General features: G+C 62.4%; 1 protein-coding gene across 4 annotated transcripts in view; it reads left to right on the forward strand.

The window, feature by feature from the left end:
• Nucleotides 1-586: 586 nt before the first annotated feature.
• The window catches only part of CEMIP (cell migration inducing hyaluronidase 1), a 55,864-nt gene continuing 29,354 nt past the window's right edge, over nucleotides 587-27,096 (forward strand). The window contains exons 1-13 of one of the 4 annotated variants that reach the window (XM_040493473.1): nucleotides 587-2,072; nucleotides 3,473-3,567; nucleotides 7,337-7,486; nucleotides 7,980-8,118; nucleotides 8,759-8,995; nucleotides 11,446-11,625; nucleotides 14,073-14,143; nucleotides 14,928-15,023; nucleotides 15,416-15,537; nucleotides 17,300-17,432; nucleotides 18,173-18,364; nucleotides 24,308-24,483; nucleotides 26,088-26,297. In XM_040493473.1, the coding sequence (XP_040349407.1) occupies nucleotides 2,038-2,072; nucleotides 3,473-3,567; nucleotides 7,337-7,486; nucleotides 7,980-8,118; nucleotides 8,759-8,995; nucleotides 11,446-11,625; nucleotides 14,073-14,143; nucleotides 14,928-15,023; nucleotides 15,416-15,537; nucleotides 17,300-17,432; nucleotides 18,173-18,364; nucleotides 24,308-24,483; nucleotides 26,088-26,297 (1,836 nt within the window). In that variant the 5' untranslated portion in view covers nucleotides 587-2,037. The remainder of the gene's footprint in view (nucleotides 2,073-3,472; nucleotides 3,568-7,336; nucleotides 7,487-7,979; nucleotides 8,119-8,758; nucleotides 8,996-11,445; nucleotides 11,626-14,072; nucleotides 14,144-14,927; nucleotides 15,024-15,415; nucleotides 15,538-17,299; nucleotides 17,433-18,172; nucleotides 18,365-24,307; nucleotides 24,484-26,087; nucleotides 26,298-27,096) is intronic. The other 3 variants (XM_040493472.1, XM_040493474.1, XM_040493471.1) reach the window with 3 other exon arrangements.

The following is a 27,096-nucleotide window of genomic DNA, read 5'->3' on the forward strand; positions in this document are numbered from 1 at the left end:
AACCGGGGCGGGGGAAGGGGGGCTGGCCACGGTCAGGCAGGCACAGGGCTAGGAGCTCGGGCCTGGCAGCGTCTCGATCCCACAGGGACCTTGGCATTTGGGATGCGTCATTTCAGGTTTTACAGACAAAAATTCAAAATTAAAAAGAAAAGGGAGCCCCAGGCGGTCAGATGCTTCCCCCGAGGTCAGCTGCGTGGCCGGGACCGAGGACCCCGGACCACGCGGTCCTGCTGGTTGCTGGGCCGAGCCTTGTCCGGGTTCGTGTGGGTTTGACAGGGGGAGACGGATGAGCCCGGCAGGTCCCATCTCACCCCTGCCGCAGAGCTTCAAGTGACCCTCTCCCGCTCCTCCGGGCCCGCACCCGGTACTCTTGGAGAATTCCGGCTTGCGCGGCCCCACGGGGCGGTCGGTCTCTCGGCCTGTGGGGCCAGGCTGTTCTGGGGAGGGCTGAGCAACTGTCCGGGGGCTTCTCTGGACACTCGAACGACACTCTGCCCCCTGTCTCTGCAGGTGACAAGCGCTGGGCCCCGGGGCCGCTGCGGCCCGGGCCTCCTGGAGGAGGAGCTCGTTCCCGGTTAGGTGCCGCTTCTTCTCGACCCCGAGAGGCCGGGGTGGCGGCAGGATGGCAGAAATGCTCCTGTTCTGGAAAACGGAGTAGGATATCGCCGGCTCGGGGCCATCGGGCAGCGGTCGGCCAGCTCTGGCCAGCGGCCTCCTGTGGAAACCCCCAGCGCCATCGGCCAACGCGCTCTCCCCGGGTCTTTGGCAGCTGGGAGCCGGGTCGAGACCGAGTCTGGCCAGCCGGAGAGGCCGAATCTCAGCTCTCGTTGCCAGAAAGCTTTTAGTGGCCCACGGAGAAAGCTGTCCCCCGTTGGTGAATTCCCCAGTGAGATCAGAGAAAGTCTGGGGCTTTGCTTCAACAGAACGCTTCTCGGGGTCTCTGTTCGCGGCCACTGCGGAGAGAGAAAGTGCAGAGGCCCCTCGGACCCCAGCAATGTGGGGTTCCCCTCTCCGGGCACGACGTCTGTGCCTCCTGGGGTCAGACAGAGACACGGCACAGGTCTCCTTAATGTTGGGGAAAAGAGATTTTGAGCGCGATTCCCCCCCCCCCCGCCAAGTGGAATTGTTTTCATGCCCATCCAGAAAGCGATTGTTTTGTTTCTTTGGTCTTTGAAATGAACTATGGTGCGATCAGAAAACGTCAGAGCTACAGCTGGACGCAAACTTCCACTCTGCCCACGGGAAATCTGAGGCCACCGAAGGAGATGCTTTCCTGAGGGGCCCCTGGCAGCTGGGCAAGAAGGGGTGCCCGCACCCAGACTGCCTCCCATACCCGTCACCACCAGCCTCGGTGCCTGTCCCCTCCCTTTACCCGGCCGATGGCCCCAAAGTGCAGGCCCCTTCAGAGGAGCCCACGACGACCTGGGCCTTCTCAGCAACAGACGGCACACTTCCTCTGGGTTTTCTAAACCGATCAAGAGTTGGAACGGGGCTGTGGCCGTCCCCGGAGGGCCATGCAGCCCTCCCGTCCCCGGGGCCCCCTCCTTTCTAGCGCAGACACTCCTCCCCTGGGACCATGGGAAAGGCGCCGTTCCCAGATGCCGAGATGCGTCCCTCCAGCAGCCGGCTGAGGCACTAGAATGAGCCCGTTGTTCTCGAAGACCAGGCCTGGGCCGGGCCGGGAGGAAACCGCGGGCATTGAACCTCAGAGTATCGGTTTCTCCTCCCCCCACCTCAGCTCCCCGCACGCCTGCGAGGGACGGCCAGGCGGAGGGCAGGGGGCTCCGCCTCGGACCCTCCTGCCTGCCCGACTCCCCGAGCTCCCCCAAAGCGCTTGACCTGGAGCCCACAGGCCAGGGTGGGTCAGACTTGTCCCCGAGCGAGTTCAAGGGGAGGAGCCTGTGTTGGGTGAGCGGGATTCGGGCCCCTCCGTCGGTGAGTGCCTGGGCACAGCCTCCGTGTCGCTCAGGACAGGACCTGGGGCCCCGGGGAAGGAAGCCGGCGCTGGTCGCCCCCCAGGCCCTCGGTGTGGGCCGCATGGGGCCTGAGGACAAGCAAGCATCCTCTAACAGGTGCATTCTAGTCTGCAGGGGGATCTGGCATCTTCTTTTAAAGTTCCTATCTTGAGGCTTTTCTAGACAGAGTCCCATATTCACCGTCCGTATGAGTAAAAAGGAAAAAAATGAAGCAGCTTTAATGAAACGGAAGTTTAACAACATAGAAATTTAATTCTCTCTCCCATAAAAATAAACCCATGGTCTAGGGCTGTCGAGGCCTCCGCAGGGGCAGGGCCTAGATGTTCCTCTAGATTTGCTTTGCCACCTTCCGCATGGCTGGCACTCTGTAGCCACAAGGTCCAGCCGTCATATCCACCTTCCAGTTAGCAGGAAGGGAGGAGGGAGGAGGGAGGAAGGTCCTCTTACCTTCCCTCAAGGGCATTTCCTGGAATTCGCACACCGCACTGGGGCTCCATTCCAAGGCCACGACTAAATGTAAGAGAGTCTGGAAGAGGTCGCCTTTAGACTAGCTGGCCATACGCCCAGGTCAAAGTCAGGGGTTCGTTTACCAGGTAAGGAGGGAACCGCCGGGGGACGATTGTCTCTGTCTGCCTCACCTTCCTTCGGGCAGGTACCATACAGAGGGTTTATAACACACAGGCATCATAGTCAGGGTTTCAATATTATCACCAAGACTTGTTTTATTTATTTATTTTTTAATTTTTTTTCCCACGCTTTTTATTTATTTTTGGGACAGAGAGAGACAAAGCATGAACGGGGGAGGGGCAGAGAGAGAGGGAGACACAGAATCGGAAACAGGCTCCAGGCTCCGAGCCATCAGCCCAGAGTCTGATGTGGGGCTCGAACTCACAGACTGCGAGATCGTGACCTGGCTGAAGTCGGCCGCTCAACCGACTGCGCCACCCAGGCGCCCCCACCAAGACTTGCTTTAGAAGCACGGACCGATAAAAGAAGGAGTGAAGCTTAGAAATCGGCCAGCCCACACTCTCATTTGCCAGATTAGGAATCTGAGGCCCAGAGAGGTCAATCAAAAACACTGAGATCACACAGCACGTTCATGGCATCTGATTCCCAGCTCACATTCAGTGTGGGGTGGGGGGGGGGGGGAGGAGTATTTTTTGTTTTCTCTGCTTCTGAACTTAAGGAAAAAAAGCTTCATTCTGGAGGAGAGGGAGCTCGAGCTCCGAGGATGAAATCCATCCATCCATCCATCACCGGGTCTCTGAGCTGCAGGACACGGGCGGGACGGTGACAGGGCTCGCGTGCCCTGGTCTGCCCGGCCCCGAGTCGGGGCGGCTGAGGCCTGTGCGCTGGCTGGGGCGCTGTGCTGTGTGTGCAGGTGGCCCCGTGTGTGTGTGTGTGTGTGTGTGTGTGTGTGTGCGCACGCGCATCTGCCGCCTCTCTGACTCCAGCCCGCCCGGCTCCTGGGTCTCACTAGCTCGCTTCGGTTTCAGGGAGCGCGCGGCCAGGATGGGAGCCGTCAGCAGGCAGGATGGCACCTTCCAGGCGATGCTGACACTCAGCTGGCTCACCCTGGCCGCGTCCGCAGGTGAGTCACTACAAAGCCGCGGGACGGCCGCGCGCCTCGGTGGGAGGCAGCCGCGGGGCGGGGGCGCAGGGTGGCTGGGCTCCGGCCAGTCCCTGCTGACCCGCCCCTTCCCAGGCGAGTCTCACCCCGGGCCCCAGTTTTGTCGTCCACACAATCAAGGGGCTGAATCGGCCCCAGGGGCTCCAAACCGGCATCTGCGGGAGCCAAGGATGAGACGCGGAGCAGTGTGGGGGGGCCGCGTGGGCACCGTGGCCGCCTGGGCCGTTCACACTCCTCGAGAGGGACCCCGCGTCTCAGATCTGGCCAATCTGCTGTCACGCGTGAAGGTGGGAGCTCGCGGGTTGCTCAGAGAAGCCAGAAGCATAGATTTTTCCGTAAAATTCTTCGTGTCAAGCGTCCACGACTAATTCAAACTTGGCAAAGCACCTCGGGGGCCGGAGGAAGGCCACACCTCTGGGACCCAGCTCGCCACCCGTCACTTGAGCTCTTCGTCCCCTTCTCCCTTCGCCATCCCAGGCTCGGGGAAGCTTCGGGCACCTTGCGCCGCTCTGCTCAGGGTCGCTGCTCTGATCTCGATGTCACCTTGCTGTTTGGACGATTTTCTAAGAACCACCGAAGCTCCAGGCCGGTTTGCAGGGCCGGCAGGAAGCAGCCACCGCGTGAGCCGGACTCGGGGTCAAAGGAGGCAGAAGAAGATGGGAGACAAGGTCGAGCCCGGGGCTGGCGGTCATAGCGCCAACCGTCAGCCGCTCTGGTTTTTAAAATGCTGCTGTCGCTAATAGCCGGATGCTTTCCTACGAGAAGAATACAGGAACTTAGGTTATGTTTTGTTTTCCTCAACCCGCGGAGGGAAGGAGGGCCTCTGTATCCATCGCGAGCGACATTCCTTCCACGCGGCCCCTCGCGCAGCCTTTCAGACGTTTTTGCTCTCGACGAAACAGTTGTCAGCATTGCTGGAATATCGTTCCTTCCTTCTTCCGTCGTGTTCGCCCCTCGTAAACACCGAGGGGCAGCAGCTCCAGGCCAGGAAGGGGGTTCCGGTTCGCTCGTAGGAGGGCCCGCCTCGGGGCCCTGGGGCGGCCCTACGGGGTGCTGTCCTCCCGCACCCTGGGTGTCTCCTCTCCTCCTCACTCTGGGTGTGGGTCTAAACCCCCGGAAAGGCGGCCGTGCCTCTGGTTGCCCCTGGTCCACGCTTCTCCTTCTCCCTGACGTCTTGCCGTCCGTGCCCCGAGCGGGTGGGCCTTGCGTTCACATCCCTCCTCCCTCTACCCTCCTTCCCGCTCCCGCGGCCCCTCTCGGGGAGGGTGCTTGCTGCAGAGACAGTCCAGCCAAGGCGCTGACCGTTTCCAGCCACTGGTGAGCTCACACGGACGAAAACCCACCCAGACGGGCCGTCCCCAGGTGCAAGCATCCAGCTGTAAGGAAAGAGCCCGTCTGGTGACCGCCAAGCTTCCGCTGTGGGGCCGGAGCCGCCGGTGCCCTGGGACCTGCACTCCCCTGAGGGCCCGTGGGCTCAGGCTGACCACTTCCGGATCCAGACGTGACGTCTGGTGCCACGCGTGTGCCTGGGGAGTAGAGGGGCCGTCGGCTCGTCCTGGGAGATGCGGGTGGCGAGGCCCTGAGGCTGTGTCCCGTGCGGTCGAAGGGACTCCTCCTCAGCAAGCTCTTGGTGCCAGGCCTCCACCGCGTGGCTCGCCACGGGCCACACGTGTCCTCCGCGCGCTGCGGGAACGCCTCCTTGGAAACGGATACTCCGGGTCCGGAACTGGGTGGAGGGCAGCCCGGGGCCTCTGGCCTCTGCTGGAAGCCAGCCAGGCATGTGACCCAAAGACAAGCCCAGGCGTGAGCACTGACCCACGGGGGCTCTCGTCTGGGCCCCCGGGAGCCTCGGCTGCTAAATGCTGAGGCAGAGCAGTGCCTGCTGGAGGCTCCGGAGACTCCAGCGATGAGCAAGCGTCCTAGTGTTCACTTTGTCACCACTGCTGGAGCCCCTGGGGGTTTCCAGCAGCTGGGAGAGGTGCTTTCCAAACGGCGTGGAATTCTGTGCTCGGTGGAGGAGATCCAGAGCCCGGATTCACGCTGACGACGGAGCGGATGGCGGGCGGAAGGGGGGTGCTGGTGGGCCGGGGCCGGGCGGGTGGGGACACGGCTCGGCCAGCCCGCATCGGGCTGCCTGGCAGAGGACAGAGGGTCGGTTACTGCCTTCAGATGCACAAAGAGGAGGAGGTGATGTGGGTTCGGGGGTCCGTATCCGGCACCCCCCTCCCAGCTCTCTGGGGACGCGTAAATGCGGGGCAGACACTCTCTTCCCAGAGATAACGGGACGGAAGTAAAGCGCCACTTTGAACCGACGTGCTGGGGATCCTACTGAATCCCTCCTGGGGTCACGGCCCCCCGTCGTGGACTTCGTTCCCTGCACGCGCTTTGCTCAAGAGACACAACCGTCCTCCTCGAAGCCTGAGCCGGGAGTTCGCGTCCGTCCCTTCCGACCTCCTCCTGGCACCTGCACCCCGCCCTCCTGCCTCTCCAGCCCCCAAATCCCCCAACCCTCGTACGTAGCAACCTCTGGGCACGGAGGAGAGGAAGGCATCGGGGCTTTTTCTCGGACGCAAGCCCTTCTCGTTTGGTCTTCCTACCAGTTTCCTTCTGGATTTTTCCTCTCTGCAGGGAGATTCTTCCAGATGGCCAGGGGGCTGCTCCCGGTCCTCCCGCTGGGGCCGGGGACACGCGCCTCCCCAGCGCCCCCCACGGGGCCCTCGTTCAGCTAAACATGCCGACCCCGAGGCCGCCACAGGCTGCGCTCGGCGTCGGGTCGCTGAGGAGGGTGCAGGGTGGAAACATAGGCCGCCGTCGGCGCGGGCGCGAGGCGTGTTTCTCTTGCCCGGGGACGTCCTGGCTGCGTGCCACATGGCTTTCCAGAAGCCACCCTGTGTGGTTCCCCAGGTGGCAGCTGGGGCCAGGTGTGGGAGCTGCCCTGGCCGGGGGCCTCGGGCCCGCAGAGCCGCGCGCGCGCTCTCTCTCTCTCTCTCTCTCTCTCTCTCAACTCTGACAATAACATCTGTTCCACAGAACATACTAGCATGTAAACAACGTGTTGTTAAATATTGGCACCTTTTTTTCCAAATTACTCTCTTTTAAAAAGGACCGTGGTGGTCCATCACGACAACTGCATAGACGTGACTTCCTGGGTCCCCGCAGGAGACGTACCCAGGGGGGACCCTGCAGGGAGACGACTCCGCCAGGGAGAGAGAACAAATTACGCACAGTTCTGACCCATTTAGATGCCGCTCACTGATAAGGGGTAGCTTTTGTTCGAAGCCACGTTGCTTGGTGACCCGGTTTACGATACAACACCATCCCCTCTTGGGTTTCCAGGGGAGCAGAGCTAGAAAATTAACTAAAGTCAGAGTCTCGCGCGGAAAGGGAGGGGGCTTCCTTAACTCTCAGAGCGCCGCTTTCCAGAGGGAGGACTCTCTTGGATTGCAAGAACTCTGGGCAGATCATTACCTAGCTTCGGGTCCGGGAATGTCTTAAAGAATCATCTGCCACGCCCTCCGTTTTGTAAACGGAGAGACTGACCCCGGAGAAAGGAAGTGACCTGTGGACAGGTGGGATGGACTGTAGTAAAGACGGGGGGCCGGACCCCAGGGCTCCTGTGCCTACGCGGCTCGGGCCACGAGAGCCGTGAAGGTGGGGGAGGCCCCCACGTGGCAGAGCCTTTGCTTGGTGAGGGGGGTGGGTGGAAGCAGTGACGCCCCTCTGTCCTTAGCAGTGGCGGCCGAGTGCCCCGACCAGAGCCCCGAGCTGCAGCCCTGGAGCCCTGGCCACGACCCGGGCCACCGCGTGCACATCGGCCGGGGCAGGACACTGCTGCTCACGTCTTCTGCCACGGTGAACTCCATCCACGTCTCAGAGGGAGGTAAGCCGGCCTCCCCCCGACCTCCCTCCCGGCCGCGGCCTCGGAGCCCAGCAGGCGGCCAGGGGTCCGGACGGGCGGAATGACGGTCACGGGCCCTGGGTTCGGGTCAGAGCGTCTGGTGGGTCATGCCGCCATCCCCTCTGGGCGCTTAGGAGCAGCCCGTCGGCGGTCCAAGTCTTGGCGGAGGAAGCGTAGAGGGAGGCTTTCGCTGGCGCCCGGAGCGTGCCGGCTGGTCACGCCGCCAGACGCTCGCCCGTTGAGCACGGCACGCACGGCGGCGGGTGCAAGCCGGCAGGCGGTGTCCCCGCATCGCAGGGTGAGAGGAGAGAGGAGAAGCCGGTAGTGAGCACGGGAAGGGTAGGAGTCCCGGGACAGACCGGCCTTCTTGCCCGTCTGGCCGAGGCGGGGGCTTGGCAGGTCCGCCCGCAGCTCCCCCTACGGCCTCCCCGCTAACACGCATCTTCTTCAACCCCACCCCTGCCCGCCTCCTCAGGAAAGCTGGTCATTAAGGACCAAGACGAGGCGATCGTCCTGCGTACCCGGCACATCCTGGTTGACAACGGAGGGGAGCTGCACGCGGGGAGCGCCCTCTGCCCTTACCAGGGCAACTTCAGCATCGTTCTGTACGGCAGGTGGGCGGTCAGCTTCCGCGGGTCAAATGCTCCTCTTGGATCTGATGGGAAGGAGGCCTTCCAAAGGCGGGAGGGAGGCGGGATGGCGGGACGGGGACCGTGGTCACAGCCCGCCGGGCGGAACCACGAGCAACACAGACGTGGGCCGCTGGGGCGAGCTGGAGGCGGTGCTGTGTTTCTTGTGGGTCCACGCCGAGGGGACGCACGTCCCTGCCAGACTTGTGGCTGCCTTTCCGTCACGTCGAGCCTCAGGGAGCCTCTGGGGGTGTCTATTCAACGGGTTAGGATGGACACGATAAAGCCGATTTCCACACGGTGCCGGCCTCTGGCCAACTGAGAGTTCTCAGAAGTGGTGGCCAGAAACACACAGAGGTCCGTGTGCACCGTGCAGGGCCTCTGACGTGGACCGGAGTGTAGCACGGTCAGGCCCGGAACGAAGCAGCAACGTACAAGCTCACGATAAGGGCTTTGGCTTGGCCTTTCGGCCGCACTTCCGTCTGGCTTAGGTGCCAGACGTCTGGTCGGTGACGCCCTTGCTGCCGGCCTCCCAAGTCCCCGCGTGTGACCGGTTCTCCGGCCGTCAGGGAGGGAGCATCCCGTGGGGCGTCGGCTGACTTTGGGCAGCTGTTTTCTCTCGCAGGGCCGACGAAGGCGTTCAGCCGGACCCCTACTTTGGCCTCAAGTACATCGGGGTCGGCAGAGGAGGCGTCCTTGAGCTACACGGACAGAAGAAGCTCTCCTGGACGTTTCTGAACAAGACCCTTCACCCAGGCGGCATGCAGGAGGGGGGCTACTTTTTCGAAAGGAGCTGGGGTCACCGTGGAGTCATCGTGCATATCATCGACCCCAAATCGGCGACTGTCATCCACTCCGACCGGTAAGGTCTGCCTTCACGTGAACACACAGCCCTTCGTTCCACGGACGTTCACCGAGCCTGGGCCGTAGCCAGATGCTGGTCCAGGCGCTGAGATACGGCAGGGAGCCGGCCGGCCAGAGGCCCTCACCTCCAGGAGTTTCATCCCTCCCTCCCCGGGCATCTGCCTACAGAAGAGAATTAGCGGGAACGGGCAGACGCACACGCGCGTACACGCGACATCGTTCCAGATCACGATCGTTCGTGATTAGGGAGAAAAGACACAGCGCAGAGGCAGAAAGTGACCAGGGAAGCCCACGTGGCGTCAGCCAGGGAAGGCCAGCCTCAAGGGGCAACATTTGAGCGGAGAACTGCAGGGTGAACAGGAGCCGGGGAGAGAGTATTTGAGACGGCGGCAAGTGCAAAGGGCCAGTGGCGAGGGGGTCGTGATGGAAACCCGGAAAGGCCAGCAGAGAGGCGGGGGGGGGGGGGGTGCAGAGCGATGGCACTGGGACACAGTAATGTCCGGGTTTGGGGCAGGGGCAGGTGCGGGACCTCGCGGGGCACCGTAAGGAGTCGGGTTTTATTCTAAGTGGGACGTGAAGCCCCTGGAGGGTTTTAAGAAGGGTCTGATCTGATGAAAAGAACGTTCTGACTGCCGACTAGAGAATGGATGGATGGTGGAGACAGGAGGAGAGAGAGCAGAGGTGGCCGGGAGGCTTCTGCCTGGCCTGAGAGGGGCCGCCGGCCGGGACTCGGGCAGAAGCTACGGCAGTGGAAATGGAAGCACTCGAGAGATGCCTAAGAGGCAGGGAGGGCAAGTCTCCGCTCCCTCCCGCCCCACCCCCTCCCCGCTCGGGTGTGAGCAGAGTCTGCAGAGGCTGTCCCAGGGCACTCGGAGGGGAGGACCCCCCAGGAAGGACTCGGCTGGGGCAGGCGGGCAGACCCCGAGCCGTCCTGCTGCTGCTGGACGCGGGGGGCGCAGGCTCCGCAAGAACCAGGGCACGAGGAGCAGGGAGCCGGCAGCAGGGGTCACGGGGACACAGGGAGGAGGGGGCCGCGGGGACACAGGGCACGTTGGGCAGGAATATGCGGGACGACCCCCCTTGCCCTGCGGTGAACACCAGTGACGTTCACTGGGCTTCGTGCAAAACGACGAGTTAACCGCGTTGACCGACCATCTGTATCATCAATCCCCCGAGTAGGTTCTGTGATCATCCATGTCGTACGGAGGGAAACACTGAGGCCCCGTGGGCTCCGTGTGCTGTGTCACAAGGCCGGCGAGTGTCGGAGCCGGGATTCAAACCCGGGTCTGCCCAGACCCTTGACCCTGGGCGACTTCCGCGGGTGCCCCGGGGCTGGGCGGTCCGTGGGAAGCCACCCTGGCAGCTGGGGTTCAGGTTCCCAAGACGGAACGGCTGCTCGGCCGAATCTCCTTTGGTTAAAGTATGCGTGTGTGGGGCTTCGAGAACCCGGCGGCCGGAGGTGTGTGAGTGAAGAGGGTCGCCAACACGACACACGCCCGCACACAGGAGCTACTAGCTGCCATCTGAGAAGGTTCCGGGAGGGAGAAGAACGTAGGTCCGCCCTTGACAGGCAGTAAGCGTGTGATCGGGCAGGGGGAGGTGAGGAAGGGCGTGTGAAGACGTGCGGTGTGGTTGTGGCACTGAGGTTGGCCCGGCTCGAAGCCAGGGGGGCGGGGGGCGCAGAATGAGTGGCCCGGGCCCGGACCCGGACCCACCAGCTGCATAGACACTTGCTCTCCAGTCTGAGGGCTCAGGAGCACCTAGCCAGCCGGCCCCAGCCCCGTGACCACCACCATTTTTCTTTCCCCAAATCTTGGTCTTCATGCCAGCTCATTTTTCTAGATCCATTAAAAAAAAACACCTTTTTTTATGTTTTTATTTATTTTTGAGAGAGAGCGAGCATGGGCCAGGGAGGGGCAGCGAGAGAGGGGGACCCAGAATCAGAAGCAGGCTCCAGGCTCCGAGCTGTCAGCGCAGAGCCCGACGCGGGGCTCGATCCCACGAACCGCGGGATCATGACCTGAGCCGAAGTCGGACGCTCAACCGACTGAGCCCCCCAGGCGCTCCTGGATCCGCTTTAGAGCAGTTTCGCTTGTTAATTCCCAAGACGCATTCTTTGGGCATTTCTGTTGTCACTGCACCAAATCTTTAGAGTTGCATGGGGGTCGTTGCGAAATTGTGTCTTTTCCCTGTAAATGCGCACCCCCGGTGGTACAGATGTTTGTTTGAAGTCACGCTTCCTGGGTATTTTCTGTGCGGGACCGGGTGACCTTTGTCAAGGTCGGGAAGATTGGCGTTTGCTGGCACAGAGGCGACTTTCTTGAAAGCTCACAGCCCGCGGGGGGCTCTGGATGGCGTGTTGGTGGTTGTAACACAACCGTGAGCTCGGACGTCTCTTTGCAGGGGCTGCTGTCAGGACTATTAACCCCCCACCTCCGACCTTTTTAGGTTTGACACCTACAGATCCAAGAAGGAGAGTGAACGCCTGGTCCAGTACTTGAACGCGGTGCCCGCGGGCAGGATCCTTTCGGTGGCAGTGAACGACGAGGGGTCCCGGAACCTGGATGATGCGGCCAGGAAGGCCATGACGAAGCTGGGCAGCAAACACTTCCTACACCTTGGATTCAGGTACCGCGGTCAGGGCCGTCGCCTCCGCCAGGACACCAGGGCAGCCCCGCAGCTCACCCTAGCCTCTGTCCCTTCCCCACGGCACGCCGCCCCCCAGTGCCGGCCTGGGGAGTGGCGGGCAATCGCCCGTCTGCACGGGGCAAGTCTGGGCGCCCAGGTTTTCTTGCAAAAGCTTCTTCCCTTCTTAAAACGCAGCGGTCTTTCCTTGCACGGGCTCGTCCATTTCCTTCAGCCGCTTACAAAATATGAGCTGGACGTCTGCACAGCTCGCTGCGCCTTCCGTTTCTTTGGCCAAGGGGTCATCGCGTGCCTCGGGGACTGGCAGACATCCGTGTCCCTGCCCGGCCCCCTCCGGCCCCTGTCCCTGCCCCCTCCGGGGACTGGCAGACATAAAGTGTCCCTGCCCGGCCGCACGCCCGGGGAGGAGGGCCCCTGGGTTGTGCTCCACCGTGGTCTGCTTTGTCTCGGGTTATAAGCTTCATGCCTGACGTTGGGGCACACGCATTGGCCCCGAGAGGAAGCCGTTTGCCCCACGGTGGCCACACCTTTTTATCACGTTGGATCCGACCTCAGCACGGTGGGACGTTGGGGTTGAGGTTATCCATCCTGTGGCTGCTGGAAGATGGGGGGGGCCCTCCCTTCAGCTCTGCAGATCTGGGAGCAGGATCAGGGACAGCAGAGCACTTCCCCCCCCCCGCCCCCACCCCCGTTTTATGGGCTGGACAGAGATTCCTGGGCAAGGCAGGGGTGGGGGCTCAGGGGATGCTCCGGGCTCCGGGGTGATTCCCTGACAGCCCAGGGGCTGTTTCTTCTAGAAGGGCCTGGACAGGAGCTCAAGTAGTCTGAGATGACGAGCACACCTTGGTTTCTCGAGGTTCCTTTGTTAGCAGAAGCCGAGGGGGCTCCCATCCCCTTGTTAATAAGCCAGAAGGCCAGTTTCTTGATTTGTCACGTGAGAGCTGTCCACCAGGGGACTGGGCTCTTAGGGCCTCGGCAGAAGAAGGTAACAGCTGAGGGCCCACCGTCGGGCCTCTGATTTGGCCTGAATTTGCACGTCCTGGTAGGTGTGGCTGCAGGAAGTGACTCGTTCTTTCTCTGCACGGTTCCTGCATCCGTACAGTGGGATACATTGGGAGCCGTCTCAAAGGACCGTTGGGAGGGATTAGATGTGACAACAGGAGAGAAATATTTGCCATCGCCTCTGGCACAGAATAAGGATTCAAATAACGTGTCTCCTGATGAACAAAGCCACCGGAAGGGGGGATGCTCGGTCACGTTCTGTCACGGCCGATCCCCCGGGCCTGGGACACAGGCAGGAGGGATTCCGTTCTCCCCCCCTCGTTTGCACAGACGCACTGTGAGGGGCAAACTCAAAACCTCTAAAAGCAGTAGAACTGGGACCCGGGGCTGCAGTTATCGGGCAGATGCCGGCCCGAGGCTCTGGGCCTGACGACGTGTGCTGAGCTCTCATGGGAAGGCAGGCGTGGAAAGGGACGTGGCAGGGACGCGTGAGCAAGAGGCTGGGCCGAGCTGCAGGTGAGGGTGAGGACAAGCAGATTCCCCACGAGAGACTGCAGGTGCAGAGGCCGGGGGTGGGGGCAGCGCACAGGTGGCAGAAGAGGGTTAGGGCGGGAGGGGACAGAGGGGGGGCTGAGGAGGTGGGCAGGGGACGAGCTTTCGCGCTGTGCCAAGGCGTGTGGATTTCACCTGAAGGGCAACGGGGAGCCACTGAAGGGTCCCAAGCAAGAGAGTGACCCAGTCAGATCCCAGGCGTGAATGAAGGCTCCCTGTCCGAAATGAAAGCTCTAAACAAAAAGAACAAAAGCTCTCGAGTGCCGTAATCTATCGGCATCTCAGGCTGTAGCAGGCATCGGGGCAGGCGGGAGACAGAAATGGGTAAGAAAACCTTCCTGCCTTACAGCACGCTTCGGGGGAGGAAATCTCTTCCTCCTCCGTCCCCCATGGGGAGCGAGACGCGTCTCCTCCTTCCCCAAAGCCAGTGCGGCTCCCGGGGCAGCCGGGGCACAGGCCCTCCGGGGTCTCCCTCGTGCTGACCTCCTGGGCAGCCTGGAAAGAACCTTTCTCCCTTGGAACCTGTGTCCTTGTTTTCCTAAAGGAACCAGAGCGCTTGCTTCAGGACCAAACTGAGCCTGGCGGGTGGCATGTGGGTCCGCGGGCTTGTTTGTTTGTGATTCATACCTGGGTTCATGCCAGAGTGGGGTTGACGACGCTCGGGGCAAGCCAACAGCGGGCGAGCCAGGTGGCGAGGAAGCCCAGCGCTGGCAGAGAGAGGCCCCTGTTCTCCGGAGCCGGGAAGCCCCGCCAGGGGGCCGATCGCCCCCGAACGGCGGGGAGGGCTGCCCGCTGGTGGCAGTCTGTCTGGGCTGTGCCTCCGCTACAGGTTGAGACGTGCGAAGAACTTGACTTTTGCTTGTTGGTTTTTGCAGACACCCTTGGAGTTTCCTAACTGTGAAAGGAAATCCCTCTTCTTCCGTCGAAGACCACATTGAATATCACGGTAATAAATAGTTGGCATAGAGGCTGCATCCCCGCCGGCGTCCCTCTGGACACGGGGCCCTTTCCGAACCCCCCTCTTCCCTCCGAGCATCGCGGAGCCCCCTTCAACACCCTTCGTCCCGAACGTGTCACGCCAAAGCGGCAAAAGCCGATCACAGAGATAATATTTAACGTATTTGCAAAGAGGTGGTCGCTGACTTAATTCGAAACGAGTGACCTAGGACAGGCGGGAGCTGGGACAATCCAGCAGAGATAGTCTTTGGAGCTAAAAAGAGTGTATGGATGGGCCTTTACCACCCAGGGGGGCCTCCTCTGCCCGGAGAAGTCTGCGGAAGGCACTGTTCTAATCTTAGGCGGGAATTCACGTGAGAAATTACGCGCCTCTGAAATATAGACTTGCCGGAACACCGGAATCAAGCTTTTATTTGTTTTAATGCTTATTTACTTGTGAGCGAGAGCTCACATGCAAAACAGGCTCGGCGCTGGCAGCAGAGAGCCTAACGCGGGGCTCGAGCTCACGAACCGCGAGGTCATCCCCCGGAGATGAAAACCCTGGGTCGACTGAGCCACCCAGGCGCCCCTCCAAAAGTTGACTCTTAAAACAGAATCACGAGAAGGGACAGTAGACGTAATCCACCGTCTGCTTCCCAAGTAGAAACATTGGCCTGAAACTTTTTTTTTTTTTTTTTAAAGAAATAGCTCAGGATCCACGGGCGTAGGGGGCTTTCTCTGCCTCGGAATCACAGCACTCAGAATCCGGTGGGGGGGTCTGGTCTCTCCTGCAGGGCACCGCGGCTCCGCTGCTGCCCGGGTGTTCAAAGTGTTCCAGACGGAGCACGGCGAGCATTTCAACGTTTCTTCATCCAGCGAGTGGGTTCAAGGTGAGGACTTTGGGGCCCCCAGGACAAAACCCAACAGTGGCCGGGACTTCCCGTCTTGGCAAAGCAAGCGTGTTTCTCTTGCGGCCGCAAGGCCACCGGATGGCCGTAAATTAAATTTGCAACGGACGGAAAGCTGTCCCTAATGAATCGGTCCAGTGCGGCCGCTAGCCCAGAGGGACGCCCTCCCTCTTGAATTCTCTCTGTGCCAAGCAGCAGCACTGGACGGGAGACAGCCGGGGCGGGACAGGGGTGCAGAGAGCTCCCCTCGGTGCCCCCAGTAGTGGGCTGATGGCAGATCCCGTCTTCGTCCTCGGGGCGCCCGGGGCCACGCAGAGCGGGACGTGCCCTCGCCGGCCCTTCCTGCCCGACCCTGCCCTTTGCTTTCTGTCTAGACGTGGAATGGACGGGGTGGTTCGACCACGACAGAGTGCCGCAGACTAAAGGCGGGGAGAAAATTTCAGACCTCCGGGCGGCTCACCCGGGAAAAATCTGCAACCGCCCCATCGATATACAGGTACCGAGCTCTCTTCTAGTCTCCCCTTCCCTTGCCTCCTCCTAAGCCTGCACCCCTAGCCGTGGCTGAGAGCGCCCGGCGTGGGGCTGGGGCCTCTCCTTCAGTCTTCCCGCAGAGTTGACCTCCTTTGGGCCCTGGGGTGCACAGGATCCAGTGGGATTTGGGGTGCAGGCTGAACCCAGCCCGGGTGGAGAGCACACCCACCGCCCTGTGCTCCACTGAGCTGAATACAAACGCGCGATGGGAGAACGGACGGCGTTTGCTCGGCAGTTTCCCTTGGAGTTCCTCCACCCCGAGGGGACCCTGAGCTGCTCCTTCCCCACGGCGGGTGCCCGTCAAGTGACGTAGGGCCCCCGTTTCCTCCCAGGCAACAATGCAGATGATCACTGTTCCCCCGCGCGATCATTCTGTCGATTTAGTGCAACAATATGTGAAGTGCCCGTAGATTTTATTATTTCACAATTGTTTTATTTCGTTATCGTGATAATACTGTTAATTATTTTACAATCGCTAATTATCGGCCTTAGCTTTTTGCAAGGAGCAGGCAAGTCTGCGACTCCTGCTTCTGTGGGGGAGCTGGACGCCCCCCCACCCCGCCCCCCAAGATCATGGGCGTGAGTGCATCACTGGCAGGAAAGGGCGGAGTTAAATGACGCCTGAGCTCACTGCTACGTGGCTCTTTGAAGCCAAGGACGACAGATACCTGCTGTGTTCAAACTAGTGTTTCCTGAAAAGCCCCCCCCCGCCCCCGCCACCCTATTATTAAGTAGGCTGACTATACTTTGCCTCCCGTTTCCCCCGCCCTGGTCCCTTTGGTCTCTGTGCCAAAGAGGACAACAGCTGTGGCCTTGCTCTAAATTGCCTGGCCCTGATGACGGCCACAGTCCTGATGCAGACACACCCGGGCTCCGGGACGAGCCCCAGCTGGCAGGGATCACGACCTCCTCTGAGCCCGCTCCCTGAACCCTCCACCTGGCCTTGAAGCTGCCCGCCCGTCCGTGCCCATCCCCGAGACCCCACTGTGTGCCAAGCCCTGGGCCGGGAGGCGGGCAGAGCCCGGCTCCTTGCCCTCCCCGGAGCCCGGGGTCCGGCGGGAGGAGACGGACGCAGAGCAAGGCACACAGGGCGGCTCAGCAGCGGGAGGTGGGGGGAAGCACGGGCTCGGTGTGGGTTCGAATTTCGGCTCTGCTTTGCGCTGGCTTGGCTTGCCCCGGGGAGGTCACACAGCCTCTCTGGGTGTCCGCCTTGGTACCCGTAAAGCCAGAGCCCTCCTGGCTTGCCCGGAAGGAGGAAGGAGGTCGTGCGTGCCAGATTTTCCCGGGCTCCCCCCCTTCCATGATGCGGAACCACGTGGGGCGCCAAGAGTTTGGACAGAGCCCGTCCTCTGGAGCGCACAGCTGCAGGGCTGGCATGCGGGTCGTGAGGGGCTCCGGAAAAAGTGCCGTGTCACCGTGGAGAGGCCGTAACGGCTCAGCCAGCGGCCGGCGGGGCCGTCAGTGGTTTGGACCCCGAGGACCCGAGGACCCCGGGCGGGGCACCCGTCCATCCTGCGAGTTTGCGCCGTTCTCCTTGTCACAAGACCGTTTTCTTGCGACCAAAGTGACACTTGGTCCCTGGAAGAAAAGTCTCGGGCCGCAGCAAACAGCATCTGCAGCAGGGGCACTCTGAGGCTTGGGGCAATACGTCTATAGCATGAATCATCACCCTCCTTCCATACGAGAAGAAAGATGATTTTGCCCTGTAATTTCCGTGCCGTTTCCAGGCCACTACGCTGGACGGCGCTAACCTCACCGCCGAGGTTGTCCACAAAAAAGGCCAGGATTACAGGTTTGCGTGCTACGACCGGGGCCGCCCCTGCCACGGCTACCGCGTGCGGTTCCTCTGCGGGAAGCCTGGTAAGCAGCTTGCCGGGGACGGGGGTGTGGCTGGGTCGGCCGCCTCTGCGCGTGGCGGTGACACGGGGCCACTGCCGAGCTCGCCGTGGGGAGCGCGTCTGTGACACGGGAGCCGGGGGACGGTCCTGGGAGCTGGCAGCAGCCGGCAGAGCCCCGCCCTGCCCGAATGCCTTTCAGGAAGGGGAAGGGCCTGGTCCAAGAAAGCCAGGGCGCGGGGGACAGAGCCGACCTCCCTGCGCCCCCCCCCCCCCCCCCGCAGAGGCGCGACCTCGCGGCCTCTGGGTGCTGTTATTTTAAACCCGGATCCCGAGGTGCCTGTAAGGAGGGCCTGGAAATGGTCAGCCGGTCCGTGGAGGCCCTTGGCCCCGTCCAGAAGGCAGTCATTAGGGACAAGAGTTCTCCCGGGGGGTGGGGCGGAGGGCTTACGGCTACTGTAAATACTAGTTGAGGGGAACTATATTTGTGGTGCAGCTGAGCAGAGTGGGTGTGGTGAGGGACCGCATTTAACTCTCGCAAAGGAGCCGGTGGAAAATTGCCCTGGCTAATGAACGGCTCTTTTCTGGTAAGGTTTTGTTGACTTCAAAAACCTGTACCGAGCCTGGGATGGGCTGAGCCTGGCGACTTGGGTTTGGATAGGCAGACCTAGCATTTATTTAGGGAGGGGAAGGGGGGAGGCGGGCGGTCAAAAGTTCGCCAAGGACCGAGGGCCGTTTCTCAGTCCCTCCCATTTGGGGTTCCAGTGAGACCCAGACTCACCGTCACCATCGACACCAACGTGAACAGCACCATCCTGAACCTGGAGGACGATGTGCGGTCGTGGAAGCCCGGAGACACGCTGGTCGTCGCCAGCACCGATTACTCCATGTACCAGGCAGAAGAGTTTCAGGTGCTCCCCTGCAGAGCCTGTGCCTCCAACCAGGTCAAGGTGGCAGGTAAGACCCTGACTAGCCCCCCCCCCCCCCCCCGGGCCGAGCGGACCTATTAGGCTTAAAGTTGTCGGAAAGCAGGGAAAATCTGTATCAGTTAGCCACCGCCATGATAATGCTGCGTAACAAAACAGACCCGAACCTCTGTGGCAAGTGCTTATCTCTTACTCCCGCCTCTGCAGCTTGTCGAGGGTTTAGCTTCCCTGGACCGAGCGTGGCTCCAGGGGGCCAGCGGGGTTCAGGTCGGCTCTCACGTGACTGAGAGTCACCCGCGACTCTCACTCTTCCCAGGACATTGTCTTTCTGTTGGGGAGGGAACAGAAACACAAGGGGACTCAGGGCCTGGGCTCAGGACTGGCATGTTCTCACAGCCACATTCCACCGGACAAAGCAAGTAACATAGTCAAGCTCAACACGGAAGGGCGGGTCGGCCTGCGTCTCCCGCCAAGGATGAAGGAAGGGAGTGAATATTTGTTAGGCCATAATGCGACCTACCGCAGTTTTAAATCCTTTCCGTCTATAGCTTCTGGGTCTTCCTTATTCTTCTCCTAAACGTAGATTTAGTGGTGCTGCAATTTATATCACGTGAGGTTCCTGGAGTCTGAGACTGTTGGGGTTAAAGGTATAGTCCAGGTCAATCGTTATTAGTGGAGAGAGTTCCGTATCCATCCACGAGGGTGCTTTGGCCCCAAGCAACGGAATCCAACTTGACTGTCGCAAGCAAAAAAGGAATTTTCCGGGAGGCCGTTGAGCTTAGACAAGCGAGGGAGGAGCTGGAGAGCCCAGGTGCACAAGGACGAGGGGCAGGGGCCGCTTTGGGGGTCTGGGTAGCGGGAGCGAGCGGGAAGCGTCCTCGGGCATCACTGTCCGAAAGCGCCTTGCACGGTCCCTGGACATGATGCTCAGGTCACCTTCCAGGGAGAGAGCAGACGGGCTGGGGGCTTGTGTGCCGCCCACCCCCCCCCCCCCCGGTGGTGCACCCTCACCGGCGCCCCTCTGGGACTACTGAATGGAGAGCGGCTCCCTCCATGAAGGAAAGGCCCCCCTGAGCGTTAGGCCCTGGTCTTTGCCGGGCGACTCCTGTGTCCCCAGGGCCAGTACACGTGCACGGGTCCCCTGGGATGTCAGGTGTCCTCCTGGACTGTCGGTGAGAGTGGCACTGAGACGGTTTGAGCTGATGTCAACTGCTCAGTGTGCGGTGACGTGTGGCTCCGGGGTGGCACTTGTGGTTCTGAGAGGGTGAAAAGCCCGTGACGCCCGTGCCTGCACGGAGGTCGACGGAGGAGCGCCCGGCAGAGACCAGCCCGCGTCTGCACCCCTGTGTCTCACACCCCAAGGCTCGGGGGCAGAGGTCCCGATGGGGGAGCTGTGAGCGCCGAGAGGCCCAGAGAGCCGAGGGCCACGCGGTGTCAGGGCACGCGGGCCTCGCCCGATGGTTCGGCTTGGGCACGGGTGCTGGAGAGCGGCCCTGCTGGGCAGCGTTTGGCCAACAGGCCCGGCTGCTTCCTGAAGCTTCTTAGGACTGGACACAGAGTGGGATGGGGCTGCCCTGGGCCCCGAGCACCCAGGGAGGACAGGAGAAGAGGCTGGAGCCCCTGGGGACCCTCCTCACTCCGTTGGCGTAGCACGGCCTTGCCTGTATTTCCACCAGGCCCCCACCCCTCCCCCCCTTCCCAGCCCCCACCCCTCCCCCCCTTCCCAGCCCCCACCCCCTTACAGTTATTAGGCTCCCGGTGAACCGTGCACTTGGCTCAGGAGCATTGGGCACTTACCTGAGGACAGCGCCCCCTGGTGGGCAGCATCAGAAAAGCCCCAGGTAGTTGGGGGCAGGGGGCATGTCCGTCCGTCTGTCTGTCTTGTGGAGGCCCACGTTTCTCCCGTTCAGCCCCAAGCCTGTTCTCTGCCTCCCCATCCCCCACTGGCATGAAGCAAAGGCCCACCCGGCCCGTCTTTTCCAAAACCGTGCCCCCAACAGTGACGGCTCAGGGTCCCCCCCAGGGCCGGTTGCAGGGAGGGACACAGCCTTCCTGGGCCCTCTGTCCTCGCTGCCCCCAGATTCCAGGAAACAGGCTTCCGTGCACACGAAAGGCTTTCTGACAGGAAACAGATGGGCATAACAGAGTCACGAAACTGTGACTCATCTGCAAACGCTGTTTCAGTCCTGCCGTCCGCCGTGTGGATGCCCACACCTCCTGACAGGGCGGCTGGAAACCTGAGACCTTCTCCACCTCCGTTCCCACACCCCGGCTTTTCCTCGCACCCCCTCCCCACCCCGCGCGCGCACCTCTAAACGGCACCGCTGTCGGCTGGTGTCGCCCCCTCTTGTGTCCCGTGATTGCCGAGCACGCGACGAGAGCCATCTTGTTCACTCCTCGCGGTGACCCCACAAGGTGGCGGCCACCATCTCTCCAGGACAAAGGAGGACACTCAGGTTCAGGGAACTCAAACGGCCGGCCTCCTGCTTTCCATCGCAGGCACCAGCCACACGAAGCTCTTCACATCTCATTAAAATTAAAGTGGAAAATCGTACCGCTCCGTCACCCCAGCCAGATCCCGCCTGTCCGGTAGCCGCGGGCGGCCTGTGGCTGGCGTACTGGATGCGCACGACGGAGCATGTCCGTCACCTCGGGGGGCTCTAGCGGGGCGAGCTGGTGTCTGTGCGGGCGGCCGGAGCCGGGACTCAAACCCCGAGCTCTCTGGCTCCAAAGGCTCCCTGTTCTACTCCGTCCCCCTCCTCGGAGGCCCCCGTCCCCAGGGCCTCCACTCGATGACTGGCCCGTAGGAGGGACCTGGGGACTCCGTGGCTTAGATTCCTCCAGCCCGAGCCCCTCCCCCAGACGCACCGGGCCCTGCTGGGTCTGAGCCTCAAGTGCACCTGCCCGTCTCTCCCACTGGAAGGGCCTCGATGCCTTTCCTCTCTGGACCCCCGAGTGTCCAGGTGGGAGCCCAGCCTACAGAGAGAGCTCGGGCTATGGAGCCAGGGCACCTGCAGAGCCCCCCGCCGCTTTCCCCGCCCCCGCCCCCCCACCCCTCACCTGTGCCCGTGGCCCTCCTGGGTTATTTGGGACAATCTGGCTCAGCCATATCTGCTTTCTCTGGTTGGCCCTCACACATCAGCGGTGGGAGGAGCAAAGGAGGGGTGAGGCTGGGTGGGAGGGTCTGCAGACAGGACGGGGGGGGGGGGTAGGGTGCGGGTGGGAAAGCAGGGCCTGGGAGTGGCCTGTGAACACGGCAGCAGGACAGATAAACTGGCTGTGCGGTTCTGTAAAGGCCCTGATGGGTTCCACAAAGGTCCTGACGGGTCCTGTAAAGGTCCTGATGGGTCCTGCAAAGGTCTTGTAAAGGTCCTGATGGGCTCTGTAAAGGTCCTGACAGGTTCCACAAAGGTCCTGATGGGTCCTGTAAAGGTTCTGACAGGTCCTGCAAAGGTCCTGATGGATTCTTTAAAGGTCCTGACAGGTCCTGTAAAGGGCCCACGGTGCAGAAGGGGCAGCCGAAGTGAAGCGTTCCTGCCCTGTGCCCCCCTGGCCCCCGCTGCAGGTGTTGGAAAGACACAGTCCCTCCGCATCCCTCGAGGCTGTTCCCTCACCCTGCGTTCCCCACACCCGCCCCCCCCCCCCTGTGGAACAAAGAAAAATGCCCCACCTGGAGGTGAGGCAGTGGCGGGAGCCCCAGACTCCAGTCTTCCCTGAGGATGACGCGGGCCACAGCCACACGTGCCACTTGGGCCACACCAGCCCCTGCCACGTGCCAGGCACTGTGTTGAGCTCATTCCATGGATTAACTCACTTAACAAGCACAGTTACCTTTGAGACGCGTGCGGTTCGTATCTTCTGGAAGGAGGGCCCGAGGTCCCGGGAGCGAAAGTGCTGTGCTCGGGGACTCACAGCTCTCACCTGAGTCCCCATCTGACACGGGCAGCCTGGCTGCATCACCACCAGCCGTGTTGGAGAGGAGGGCGGATCCCTGGGGAGGCCCTCTGAGCCCCCACCAGAGTGGACGCCCCTGGTCAGCACACACGGGTTCCACTGGTCCCCGCCCGTAGTCGAGGGGGACACTGGGCCCCCAAACGCACACGCTGTGAGGGGTGGCTGGGCGTCCGGGGATGTGTGTCTGCAGGGGGAGGCCTGGTGTCCTGGCCCGGCCGGCATGGCGGGAACCCCGGGGAGTGAAGGCGCCTGTGGAGGATGGTGGGAGGGCTGGGCAGAGAAGGAGCCGTCGGGGCGGGATCGGGAAGCACAGAGTCCCCGTGACTGGCTGGCAGGACCCAGCCTGCACGCTCCCTTCGACCTCTCCCATCACGCGTTCCGCCCCGGGAAGCGAGTGCCACGCCGTGCCTCCCGGGACCCGGCCCGTCGGGCGGGCACTCGTGTGGGCAGGTTCCTGGGCGCCTCTGAGCCGCCTCCGGTGCCCCGGCCGGCCAGCCTTCCTTCTGTCCTCCGGGGACAGGCCGAGGTGTGGCCTCGCTTGGTGGAGGGGGCCCGTGAAGCTTCCGCGGGGGCTGCTGGCGAAGCCGCCCACGGGGGTGGCCGCTGGTAAAGAAAAGAAGGTCCTCGTCCAGCGTGCTCAGAGGCACGAGCCAGGCAGACCAGGGGCCTTGTCATCAATTCTTGTAGCTGCCGCTGGCCTTCGGGCGTTTAAAGCTGGCGGGCACGTGAGGCCCCTTCCTCGCTGGCCGGAAGCAGCTTCCTGCCCAGCGCCCCCGGCGGGTCACCCAGAGCCCCGCGCAAAGCTCTTTGCACAGGAGACTCTTCCCCGCCACCTGCCCGGAAGGCCCTGCCCCTGCATGCTTGTGAAGGTCACAGGGCCGACTGGCAGGAGACCGGACCGGCCAGGGACGAAGGAGAGGCTTCCAGTCAGCACAGAGCCCAAAACGGGGCTCGACCCCACGAACTGTGAGGTCACGACCCGAGCCGAAGTCGGATCCATCACAGCCCCAGCCTTTGCGCGCAGGGGTCAGCCGTGTCGTGGGCTGATATGTGTGCCCGTCGCTCGAGCCGGGGCCGCAGGGACGGCGTGTGCCCTGCGGTGCGGGCCGGGAATCCCCACGAGAGGTTGTGCCCTGTCACCGTGTCCCCGAATGGAGGAGACACCTGCTGGCCGGGTCAGCCGTCCCAGTGACGAGCCACGTTTAGAGGCAGGCCAAGATGTCTTTATTCCATGGAAGAATGTGGGACTGGGTGGGGGCGGATTTGGGGCCAGAAGACAGTTCCAAGGTTCCGGGGTCCTGTCGCCCCGCACCTTCCTGGGGTGCACCTGCCCCACCCCCGGGGGAGCAGGAGGAGGCTGGAGGGGAGTAAGTGAGTCGGATTGGACCAGTGGAGTGGTGCTGGGAGCTGGCACCCTCGCCCAGGGACTCACGGCGGCATGAGGGGACCAACCTTAGCTACAGTGGCATCCGAGTGGTGCAGAAAGGTCTTTTGATAGTATTTTTAAGGATAGGAGGCCTGGATGAGTTTGGAGACAGAACCTAAGGCACCCACACGAGGCAAGAGAAGAAGTTACTGGAATCCAGGCCCCTGAGACTGTGGGAGGGGTGGGGCTGGGGTCGGCATACAGGGGAGAGAGTACGTGTCCGTCCGTCCTTCCTTCCTTCCTTCCTTCCTTCCTTCCTTCCTTCCTTCCTTCCAGGCTGGCTAGGACACACCCACATTCCAGGGCTGGGGGTGGAGCCAGAGTGGGGGGGGCTGGTATGACAGCCGCCCTCAGGGAAGCTGGGACACGTGGGTCTCCCGGGGAGCACATGGGGAGCTACAACCGACAGACCCCAGGAGGGACCGATGCCGGGAGACGAATGCCATCTCTGCATGGCCTTTGTTCTTCCATAGAATGGGACCGGGTTGGGGGACCACGGGGACCTCTGAGCACACGGGGCCCGGTGATACACCAGTGGCAGCCGTGGGGTCTGAAGCACAGGCCTCTGATCCCCCGCCCCCGTCTCCACCCTAGGGAAGCCCCTGTACCTGCACATCGGGGAGGAGATCGACGGTGTGGACATGCGGGCAGAGGTCGGGCTCCTGAGCCGGAACATCGTGGTGATGGGGGAGATGGAGGACCGGTGTTACCCCTACAGCAACCACATCTGCAGCTTCTTTGACTTCGATACCTTTGGGGGCCACATCAAGGTAAGGGTCCTCGCGGCCGGGAGGATTCGCACGATGCCAGCCTGGCCGGGACCCTGGCCGGGCCGGGCCGGGGAGCAGAAGGCAGGACCAGCGGGGGAGAGACCAGAGCCGTGCTGTCCCAGCCGTCAACACTCGGCCGCAAGACCGACGAGTCCGCCCCCCCAGTCACACGGCACACCGCGCTCCCTGCCTTCATGGCTTCCGACCCTCAGCCACTGTGCTCGTTCTCTTTCTTCGGTGTCCCCCCCACCCCAAGGGCTCCCCGGAAGAACGGGCATTTGACTCACACAGCCCCACTTACCCCAGATCCATGCAAGTTCAGATCAAACAGCAAGAAGGGGGGGGGGAAGTTCAGGGTCTGGCGCGAAGCTTGCCCGCGAGCGTTCCAGGCAGAGACGGAGATCCCGGCTGCCGCGTCCTCCCCCGGCAATAAGTCGAAACGGCTGTCGGTTCTCGGAGCTCGTGCTTGCCTAGCGTTGAGCCCAAAGAGGACGTTCGTCGGCATCCCTGTGTAAGGTGCCCTTACCCGGCACCTTGGGTACCGTTGGACGCCCAGAAGCTCCGTGTGTGGCCGCTGCTGTCAGCGACTTAGGGTCAAAGCTGGTAGAACATGGCTGCCTTAGAGCTTCGCGAAGCGACGATCACGTGTCGTCAGGATAAGGTTTTTCGGTGACCCCACTGCGCGCCAGAGGGAAGCTTCCAGACCTCACCACCGGAGCCCCACCGGCTCCAACGTGGCAGCGTCATGCTGTGAAGCCACGTGTTCCCCCAGGGGCTCCCAGCGTCCCCGGGCCCTCCTCGTTCAACGCGAGGTCACGGTAAACCTCCAGAAGCAGGTGCACCCATGCCCCCGTCTGGTTCTGGGGAGGAAGGGGGCAGGGGTTGCGGGAACGTCCTCGGCCGAGAACCGTTTCCAGCTCCCTGCCACGTGGCCCGAACCAGACCTCGGAGGCATTGCCAGGGCGGCCCTACCAGAGCCGCGTTGCGGGTGACGCCTGCCTTGGGGACAGTGGTCGGCGAGTCCCGAAGGTCACCCTACTCTAGTGGCAGAGGGCCGAGCCCCACTGTCGACGGGAGGCATTTCTGGAGCATGCTTTTGTGGACGTGCACGGTGTAGCCAGCCCGTGGGGCACCCCGAGCCCCGCACACGCTCCCGGAGTCACGGGCTGATGGGGACTTGGGCTCAGCGTCCCCTTCCTCTCATCTGGAGACCGTGGGCCAGGCCACAGGCTCCTTCTGCCCCATCCTGCTGGCAGGGGGAGGGCTCATGCCAGCCTCCCCCCGCCCCCGGTTATCTCGGGGATCCCCCTTCCTCGCGACCCTCAGGGCCTAGGAGTGGGGGCGGGGATGGAAGCGCTCTCCCCCAGTCCGTCCACGGGTCCCCGCCCCGGGGAAGTTCGCCGCCTGGTAACATCCCTGTGTTCCTCACGGAGCCTCGACCCCCCCCCCCAGGGGATGAGAAGGGCCATTTGCACATCGGATCTTTGATTTGCTTCGTCGCCGAGGCAGGGGTCGGCCCAGCCCCTTGCGTGTCCGGGACGTGGCAGCAGCGAGGAGCGGGGGCGCCTCCCAGACCGTTCTGACCCTCGGCTCCCCTCTTCCAGTTCGCGCTGGGCTTTAAGGCGGCCCACCTGGAGGGCGTAGAGCTGAAGCACATGGGGCAGCAGCTGGTGGGGCAGTACCCCATTCACTTCCACCTGGCGGGCGACGTGGACGGACGGGGAGGCTACGACCCACCCACCTACGTCCGGGAGCTCTCCATCCACCACACGTTCTCGCGCTGCGTCACCGTGCACGGCTCCAACGGCCTGCTGGTAAGTACCTCCTTCCCGGGGAAGAGGAGGGTCTGTCCCCTCCCCGCTCTCGAGTCCCCTTCCTCCAGGCCGTCGGCACTGGAGGGACGTCCGGATCTGCTCGTTTCTCCTGGGGCCCCTGGGGATTGAACCATCCTTGGCTCAGAGTTGAGCCTGGGGCCAGTTGAGAGCAGGTGTCCAGCCAAAAAGGAAAGAGGGAACGGGGCTGTGCCTTTGCCAAAGGGCGCCGGGCTGCAGGAGGGGCGAGTTGGCAGTGGTCCCGGGGAATCCCGGCCCCTCGGTGCCGCGTTAGAGCGGCGGGCCATTCAGGGACCTTTCCGCGGCACGACGGGTCTGCCAGGGCCGGCAAGGGGGTCATGCCAAGACTCCACGCTGTCGCCTCTGCCCCCCACGCTTGTGGCGGCTGCGACAGACCTTTCCCCTGTGGCACCGGGTGTCCTTCAACGCGAGCTCCGCCGGGAGGCACGGCTTCGTGAGCAGAGTGTGCATCAGGCTTGTCCCGATTTGCACAGCCGATTTTTACTCTAAGTTGTTCTTCTTTAAATGAACTACACTTGGGGGGCGCCCGGGGGGGGGGGGGGCTCGGCTCAGTCAGAATCGGACTCTTCATTTTGTTCAAGTCACGTTCTAACGGTTTGTGGGATCGAGCCCCCAGTCAGGCTCTGTGCTGAGTTTGGAGCCTGCTTGGGATTCTCTCTCCCTGTGCCTCTTTCTCTGTGCTTCTCAAAAAAACAGAGAGAGAGAGAGAGAGAGAGAGAAAGAAAGAAAAAAGGAAGGAAGGGAGGAAGAGAAGGAAGGA

The sequence above is a fragment of the Herpailurus yagouaroundi genome, unplaced genomic scaffold (genome assembly GCF_014898765.1).
Source record: "Herpailurus yagouaroundi ecotype Mexico unplaced genomic scaffold, PumYag 185, whole genome shotgun sequence".
Classification (NCBI taxonomy): Eukaryota; Metazoa; Chordata; class Mammalia; order Carnivora; family Felidae; genus Herpailurus; species Herpailurus yagouaroundi.